This window comes from Varanus komodoensis, unplaced genomic scaffold (genome assembly GCF_004798865.1).
Source record: "Varanus komodoensis strain SLA01 unplaced genomic scaffold, ASM479886v1 scaffold2, whole genome shotgun sequence".
Lineage (NCBI taxonomy): Eukaryota > Metazoa > Chordata > Lepidosauria > Squamata > Varanidae > Varanus > Varanus komodoensis.
Window position 1 is genome coordinate 622,825 of NW_025335568.1, and position 8,914 is coordinate 631,738.

The 8,914-nt window shown below is 63.8% G+C and overlaps 1 protein-coding gene across 1 annotated transcript in view; it reads left to right on the forward strand.

Moving 5' to 3' along the window:
• Positions 1-7,064, forward strand: part of LOC123022592 (homeobox protein notochord-like) — a 7,742-nt gene extending 678 nt beyond the window's left edge. Inside the window, exons 2-4 of the mRNA XM_044428431.1 lie at positions 24-214; positions 4,753-4,961; positions 6,906-7,064. Coding sequence (XP_044284366.1) covers positions 24-214; positions 4,753-4,961; positions 6,906-7,064 — 559 coding nt within the window. The remainder of the gene's footprint in view (positions 1-23; positions 215-4,752; positions 4,962-6,905) is intronic.
• The last annotated feature ends 1,850 nt before the right edge of the window (positions 7,065-8,914 follow it).

Genomic DNA, 8,914 nt, shown 5'->3' on the forward strand with positions numbered 1-8,914 from the left:
ATCGAGTCCCTGCTGGCCGCCAGCGAGCCGCCCCGACGGCTCCCGCACGTGCTCGGCGCCTGGCCCGGCGCCGCCCCCTCGACGCCCGTCCTGCGCTTCGGTTGCGCCGCGGGCGCGCTGCCGTTCCCGGCCGTCTACCTGGCGGAGCCGCCGCCGCCCGCGCTCCTCTCGCCGGCGCCGCGCGCCTGCGCCCGCCCGGGCTGCACGAGGCCAGGTGAGAGCGCGGGCGGCGGGGGGCGCGGCGGCGGAGGCGCCAGGGCATCTTTGTGGCCTCGCACCGTGGCCGCTTCCCGCCGGTGCGGGGAACGAGGCGTCGCGCGCCGCCGTCCCCGAGGAAGTGGAACGGAGCCAAAACGAGCCCCGGAGGGAAGGCTGGAGGCGACCCCCTTCGGAGCTCCCCAGTGCCGCGGGGGCGCTCGGCAGCCTCCGGGGAGCTTTTCTGCACCTGATTCTGCCCTGCGCGGGCGTCTTTCCCGGGACTTCGGCGTTACCGCGCCGCCCGCTTCTCGGGAGGCGCCCGGGAGCCCCGTCGCGCTCAGCTTCCTGCGTGCGGACCGCGTTCCGCGGGCAAGAAGGGAACAGGCGGCCGTTCCGGCCCTCCGCGCGTCTGTGGCGGCCGCGCGGCGTGGGCGTGGGCGTGGGCTCCGGCTCAGGTAGGCACCGTTTGGGGCGCGGAGGCGGAAAAGACGCGGCCGGCCAGGGCTGCCCCCTGCGCGCGGGCTCCTTCCCCGAGCGAGCCGGGCGGCCGGAGCGCGTCGAGGCGCAGGCGATGCGGGGCCGGCCCGCCGCCCTCCGGACCAGGCAGGCAGCGCGCCTCTGCGGACCGGCTCGTGTGGCGGAGACCGGGCGACGGTAAGCAGGCCTGAGCGCGCGACGTGGCCCTGGAGCGGGCGAGCGGCCCGCTCGCAAGCGCAGCCGGAGGCCGGCAGGGGGCCTGGCGTGGAGGGCCGCTCGCGGGCGGGGCGGTCCCTTTGGGGGCAGGCGATGCGCTCAGCTGCGCCTCCGCACCCTTCCTCCTTCGGAGGCTCTGCGTGGGCCAGAGGCACGCACTGCCGGCGCCGTAGGCCCCCTGCCCGGACACGCTGCCCCAGGCGTCGCGCCTTCAGCGGCACCGACCCCCGGCCGCAGGCTCTCAGTGGTCCGCCTCCTGGGCCGGGCCGGCGCGGCGGAAAGTGCCGTGGCAAGCGCTGTGCAGGAGCCGACCAAGCCTCGCCATTCAGAAGATGGGTTGGATTCAGTCGGGCTGCGGAGTGTTCCTGAAACGGGGTTTTGCCCGCTGAATGGCACCGGCTGCTTCTCTTGCTGCTGGATTTCCCTCGGCCCCCCGCCGTCCCACCCAACGGATGCTGCGCACCTGCCCCCCGCCTCCAGCTCTTCCTGCTTCCTGGCTGCTGTTTCAGGGACCACTTGCTGGATTCCCTCCAGCCAGCCAGAAAGCAAGAACATTTCCTCGCTATAACTTGGTTTGCTCATAAACTTATTGTGCCTTGTATATTACATTAAACAATATCCTTTATTTCGACAGTGGCTCCAAACTGCCTACTTTAAACAATTTGATGACAGTTATGAGGCTGCCAAGTTACACAGCTGGGGAACATGGAAGCTGCTGGTTTTGGACTACAGGTCCACGCTTTTCCAAGCATGGGCTGCTTGAGGCTGGGCAGGGAGTGCTCTGGGCGCCTGGAGCGCAGCAGGGCACGGGGGTGGGGGGCTGCCCGAAGCAACAGAGTGAGCGCAGAGGGGCATGAGGTGCAGCGGTAGCAAAAGCCTCCCTTTTTCATTGACACATTTTCTGCGGGAAAAATGGCCCCGGCTTTAGCCGTTCCGGAAGTGCTGCGTGTCCTGCGCTGCGGTGCCCGGCCTCCTTGCCGCACGTATGCGGCGGGCTCTCTCTCGCCTGCTTCCCACAAAAGCGCCAGGCAGCGTGGCTTGCATCCCTCGGGGGATGCGAGTGCAGGGAAGGGCTGCAGAAGGCCAGGCTGGCTCAGGCCGTGTCCGGAGAGTGGCCGACCAGCTGCCCGCAGGCTTCCCCCAGCAGGACGGTGATCAGTTCTGCTTCCAAGCGTGCCTGGCGCAGAGCGCCTTCCCTGGCGCCTGTGTGCCGGGCCGGCGTCCTCACCCGCTGGCCGCCTCTTGCCCGGGCACTGCCAGCACAGAGCCCCCCAGCCGATGCGTGTGGGTGGGATTTCTCTTGCCCTGACAGGCATGGCTTTGCGCTTGCTTGCCCCGAAGCCCCTTTGGCACTGGGTGCCCCTTTTGGCAGCACGGGGAGATCCTTGGACTCCCTCACAACCCCTTCCAGTTTTAGCCACCCTGACCGTTTCGTGTCACCAGGAGACTGCCCCTCACTTCTGGCTCCTAATGCAGCCCAGCGCAGTGTGGGGTGGGGTCCCGGTGGCTGGGGGCCCAGGCCCCGCTCAGCCATGAAGCTCGCTGTGGGGATACAGGCCACTTACAGGCTCTCAGCCCAACTGACCTCACCAAGCGGGACTGACGCGAAAGGCGGGATTTAAATACCATACATAAATAAAGCCACATCCTTTAGGAATACGTGAAAAAGCATTGTTCTTAATACAGATCCCTGTGGGACCCTGCAGGTTACCCACAACCCTCCGTCAGGAGAAATTACCATTTATTCCTAGTCTGCTTTTTCTTCTTTAATCAGTTGCTGCTCCAAAACTGGTCCTTCCCTCTTACCCACAATTGCTAAATTTGCTGGGGGACTTTTGGTGAGGGACTTTGTCAAAAGCCTTTTGGAAGGTGAGGTAAACCACATGTGCAGGATCGCCTCGTCCATGCGCTCATTGACACTCAAAGAACTCCACAGGTTAACGGGACTGGACTTCCCCTTGTGGAAGCCATGCTGATTCTGCTCCGGCAGAGCTTGTCTCTCTGTGTGCGTGCTGATGCTATCTTTAGCAACGCTTCCTTCAGTCGATTTACCCAGAACAGACGTTAAGCTCGCCGGCCTTTGATTCCCCAGATCTGCCCCTGCCGTGACCACGTTGTAAAAATTAGTGCTGCACAGGTGCTGTGTTGCGTCTCAGCCGTGCTGGGAGGTTCCAGCCATAAGGCAGATTTGTGGGGCTCGTCTGCAACACGGCCTGCCCCTCCTTGGGAGCTTTCTGGGCAGCTCGACATCTTTATGATCCCCTTGGGCTTGAGTGCCTCTGTAAGGGATGGCACGTACGATGCATTTGGAGAATTGAATTCTCATTTTAACACGTTTGAGGAATTTATAAATCGTTAGGGGCACCATCCTGTGGGTGCTGAGGCAGAGTAAGACCCAGGGCCTGCGACCTGGGGCAGGCCGGGAGTTGAGGGCTCCATGCATCCACCGGTCCCCCACGGCGCCCCCTTTCAGAGAGCTTCCCCATGCCGGGCTTGTGCCTAGGTGGACAGCGTGGCTGAGCAGTCACGTCAGAGTCGGTCTGCAGGTATTGGCCTGAAAGTGAGCGTGTGCTTTATGTGCCTGCTGGAACCTGTGGGATTCAAAGGGGGTTCTGCTACCTGGAAGTTAGTCTGCTTGCTTTGCATGAGGCTTCTTCGCCAGTAAGTGCTCCAGGAGTCCAGCCTTGTGCGTGGATCGTGCCCTATGTTTGTACTTGTAAAATGTGGGCGAACATTTTTCAGAAGCTGCGAAGGGGGTTTGCAAAGGGATGCACTGGCAAGCGGGGTGAGTTTGGAAGCCCGGATTTTGCAGTGGGATCTCCTAGTTCTCCAGCTCGTCTCTGTGGCCATCTTGCTGCACGCCCTGCCTGGAAGTGTCCTGGGCCCTGTGGGAGCTGCTTCCCTAAGAGCGGGGAAGAAAGACTCCCGCGGGGCCGGCCCGCCCGCTGTCCCAACGCAGGGCCCGCGAGGGCTGTTCCAGGCTCCCAGAGGCTGGAGCGCCAGCTGTGCTCACAGCGGGGGGAAGGTGCTCCGGCCGTGGCAGGCCTCCTCCCCGTTCCTCCCCCTGAACGCACTTTGCCTCTTTTGCGGAGCCGGCTGGTGCCGGAGGTCAGACTAGATGGCCCGGGAGGCCCCTTCTGTCTCGCTCTGTTTCTGTGTTTGGAGCAGTTGCACCCTAGATGGGACCAGACGGGGAACCCCTGGGGTAAGAGGCTCCCCACACCTGCTGCAGGAAGCCTGTATTGCACCTGTATCATTTATTTCATTCCCGTGCTGCCCCACGGCCTGTGTGCGCTGGGCAGTTTGCAACAGGCAGTCGAAACAGACAAGAAACACACAGCAAACATACTACAGGAGCCACTGGGGCATCCTTCGTCCCCGCTGCGATGCCATGCTGGCATCCTTGTGGGGGGTGGGTGCCTTCCCAGGGGGAGATTCCAGCCACACTTCAGGGTGGCCTAAAGAGCCTCCAGGTGTCTTGGAGACGTCTGATGTGCTTGATCTTTTAACTCCCCTTCTCTGAGGAGCTTCCCTTTGGAAGCCAAACCTGGTTGTGCTGGGCGGATTTCCCGGCAGCGGCCTGCGTATTTACGTGCCGAGCTGGACAGCAGGACAAAGGCTGTTCCCGCAAGGCTCTTCGGCATTTGCATTTTGAACCAGGGCCGCTGAACTTCGGCACGCCCAAGGCTCTGCCCCCCCCGCCCGGCCACTGGCCAGCCTGCTGGGGCTGCGGGCAATTAATGCCCCCACGCTCCGGAGGGTTCCCAGTCGAAGGCCGCCTTGCCATCTGCAGCTTGGGCCCCTTTGGCTGGGGCTGCACCCTCTGGGCTGCGTCTGACGAGGCCTTCTGTGTTCTGCCAGGACTGGAGGTGTCCCACTGCGCCGGTGCCACTCCCCTGGGGGGCCCCTTCGCGTGGCGGTCTGGGGGCCCCTGCAAGATGAAGCGCGTCCGCACCGTCTTTACCCCGGATCAGCTGGAGCGCCTGGAGAAGGAGTTCCTCAAGCAGCAGTACATGGTGGGCACCGAGCGCGTGGACCTGGCCGCCACCCTGCACCTCACAGAGACCCAGGTGAGCAGCGGCCCACGAGCCCACGCCCAGCGCTGCACGGCCCCTGGGGCAGAGGCCGTGGGGAGGCGCAGACGGCCTGCCCCTTTCCTTTCGGGGCGAGGCCGTGGCAGAGCTGATCCGCCGGCCTGTGCCTCCGCTGCCCTTGTCCTTGCCAGCCGGCTGCGGCACCGAGCGGGGACGGGAGGCCGGCTGTGTGGCGGCCTGCTGGAAAGGCGAGCGTGTTCCGCTCGTTCCTCGTGCCGCCCCTGCCCTTCTTCTGGTGTCTTGTGAGGTTGTGAGTCTAGGCGGGGGCTGTCTTGCTTGGCTGGTTGTGAACTGCTTCCGGAGCTTTTTGCCCAAGAGGAGCATTGTTGTTGTTGCCGGTCGCAAAGTCGCATCCACCCCATCGCGACCCCATGGACTGCACTCCTCCAGGCCCTCCTGCCCTCCACCATCCCCCAGAGTCCCCCCAAGCTCACGCCGACTGCTTCAGTGCCTTCATCCAGCCCCCTCCTCCTCTGCCGCCCCCTTCTTCTCTTGCCCTCAATCCTTCCCAGCATCAGGCTCTTCTCCAGGGAGTCCTTCCTTCTCATTAGGTGGCCAAAGTATTTGAGTTTCATCTTCAGCATCTGGCCTGCAAAAGAGCAGTTGGGGTTGATCTCCTCTAGGACTGACCGGTTTGATCGCCTTGTGGTCCAAGGGACTCGCAGGAGTCTCCACCAGCACCACAATTCAGAGGCCTCAGTTCTTTGGCGCTCGACTTCCCCAAAGAGTAGCATAAAAACACTGGAATTGGATCTACTTTGAGAGATTGCTTGTGATGAGCAAAAGCATTCCAGCCACTCGGTGTGGCCCCTGTGGCCGGGCGGTGCTGCAGAAGGCCTGGGGCAGCAGGGCTGGCATCTGTGGGGTGGCAGATGGGGGGGGGGCGAAGCTGCGGAGGGCGCAGTCCACAGGGGAGCCCCAGCTTTGCGGTGGAAGGCTCAGGACTGAGCCGCGACTGCGTCTGCATCCTGGGCAGGCGAGGAAGAATCCCTGGAGAGCGGCAGCTGCCAGTCAGTGCCAGCACCACTAGGGCTGTGTGGACCAAGGTTCCCCAGCGCAGTTGAGGCCCTGCAGGCACTGGGACCCACGAGGCCGTGTAAGGTATGCGGAATTTGGCATTCAGCGCAGTATTCCCGCTCCTCCCAGGCCCAGTCCTTAAAATCTCCTTTCTGGCCATTGTGCCTGGAAGGATTAGATGCACTCCAAAGCGTACGTCTCATCAGACGGGCCAAAGGCGACTTCTGTGGCCAGAGCGTCCGTGCCTGGCCGGGTCCCTCGGCTGTCCCCCGAGCGAGCGAAGCCAGACCCGGGGCAGGCCTGGCAGGGCTTACGAATCCTGGCTGGGCGCCCATCACTCCGCCTGCTCCGGAGTGGGGCGAGGGGGCGAAGGCATGTGAGCGCACGGACGCACCTTCGTGCACCAGGGGCGCCTCTTGCCAGCTTGCCTCAGGCCTCCCCTCCCCCTCAAGGAACCGACGGGCGTTCTGGACTGGCACCCAGCACAGGGCAAGCCCTTTGCATTTCCTGCCCCCCCCCCACCAGCCAGGCCTGAAGGTTTGTACTCCACCAGTGCTGTCTTGTTCTGTCTGCTTGGAAAAATCCCTCCCACACGAGCCCCACTGAAGCCCCACGGGGAGCCGTGCGAGAACAGGATGTGTGCAGGGGACCTCTTGGTCAGCAGTGGCAGCCTGCACTTCCCCCACACAGTGAGGTCTAGAAACTTGCCCTCTGCATGCCCTCACAGCAGGACGGGTTACCTTACGATGGCACAGCGGGGAGCGGCACAGGCGGGATCCCCCAGAGCAGGAACGGCGGTGTGGCCAAGCCCGAGGAGGGGTCCCGGCAGCCGGGGGCACAGCGGCTGGGCAGCCCCGCAGGCTGCGTTGGTGACGGCCTTCTCCTCTGTCTCCTGCCGCACAGGTGAAAGTCTGGTTCCAAAACCGGCGCATCAAGTGGCGGAAGCAGAGCCTGGAGCACAAGGCGGCAAAGCTCTCGCAGCTGGGGGTGAGGCCCGCGACACCCCCCCGGCGATCGGAAGGGCAGGACAGTGACGAGGACGACGAGGACATCGAGGTCTAGGCTCCGGGGGCGTCCCGCTCACAGATGCGGCTCCCCCCCTCCCAGGCACACAGCGTCAGCAACCGGCTCCCCAGACAAAACTGGCAGGTGGGGGGGCTGTGGGATCTGCCGGGGTTAGGGGCTGCTGTCACATTCACGGGGCACGTTTTTAAGCAGACGGCCGTTCCGAGGGACACGTGTGCTGCACAGGCTGCCCAGGAAGCCGGGGGCAGTGGACAGGCACCCCCTGCAGTCACCGTCTCTTCTCTAGTGCTGTGGGGACGCCCTCGCCCAAGCCACCTTCCTCGCCTGTCTTCAGACGGCTGCCAGGAGTGTGCGCTCCTCCAGCTTTGTGGTTCCCTTGACTCTTGGGGGTGGGCAGCGAAGTCAGATGCTGGGCTGGGAGGCGGCACGCCGAACTCCGAGGTGCTCTCTGGGGTGGGGAAGGGCCTCCCCCGTGGCAAAGCTCTCCCGCAGCTTTGCTTCCCCTCCACAGCTGCCCTCGTGAAAGCAGAGCGGAAAGGAAAAGGCCACCTGGAGCTCGTCTGCATCACTGCTGGGATCGGGACCCGGACCGGGACCAGCAAAGCCCCCCAAACGTTGCTCAGAGAAGCGCCCCGTTTGGGCCGAGGAAACTGTGTGGCTTTGCGGGTGTCAGAATACCAAAACGGATCCATTTGGGTGAATTTTTCAAAAAGGGAAATGGGGGGGCAGCCAGATGGTGGGGTACCCTTGGGGGCGCATGCATCTGACGGCACCCTGCCTGGGTTACGTGTAGGCCATGCATAAATTCTGTGACTTGCAAAACCAGAAGGCAGTGTGTCCTGCAGGGGCCGATGCGCCAGTTGCAAAACCAGAAGGCAGTGTGTCCTGCAGGGGCCGATGCGCCAGTTCGCCAGGTCCCTCTGCCCTGGGCTCCCCAGGGAGGAAGCAGGGCTGGGCCGTGAGCAGCTGAGGGGGAGGGATGCGGCCAGTCCCAGTAGGGCTGCAAGCCCCGGCCCTGATCCAGGAGGAAGGCCCTCCGGCCCCGGGTGGGCCTGGCGCTGCCCTGCCGGATCGTGCTCTGGCTTTGGGGAGGGGGCAGGCTCCCGCCCCCTGCCCAGGTCGTCACCAGCGGGTCGCAGGTTCTTCAGGCCAGGCGAAACGCGGCGGCCCAGGCCGCTCACAGTGCTTCCTTCATTTATTTTTAAAAGGCAACATGAAAAGATGGCAATTCTGATATTTATTTGCATAGAAATAGATTAATATCTAAAATAGTAGAATTGAAATGTTATTTATTTTTTATCTTGAAAGTTTTGCATCAGAATAAAATCCAGTTTATAGAAAACAGGAAAGAGAATGTTCACTCGGAGGCCGCACGCTCTGCAGCGCCAGAGCCCTCCGCCGTCCGGCGTTGGACGGGGACGGGAGCGCAAGGCTGCGGCTCGCACACCGCACGGCCGCGGGGATGGGCTGCTGGGTCTGGCCGGCCGAGCCGCTCGCAGGGCTGGCCGGGAGCGTCAGCCTGGGGTGCGGGGGCACGCTCCATGTTTGCCCCTTGCGGTGAGCAGCCCCACCTCTCATTCCGCAAACTGGGAGAAGAGCTGCAGCAAGAGCGCCGCCTCACCCGGCCCTTGCGCGGATTGACGGGGCAACGCACAGGGCCCCGTGGGCCGCTCCAGGCGTTGCAGACTGCCCAGCTCAGGGCTGGCAGTCCAGAGCGCTGCCCCTGCGCCCCTGCAGCCTGGGGGCCGCTCAAGGGCTGCCGTTTGCCTGGCTGCCGGCCTCGCCTTGTGCGAGAGCCGCCCAGGCGGCTGCTGCCGAAGCGCCTGTGGCCAGCAGAGGGCGGCCTCGCCACCGCCTGGCGCACAGCTCTCTGCTGGAGGGGGGCT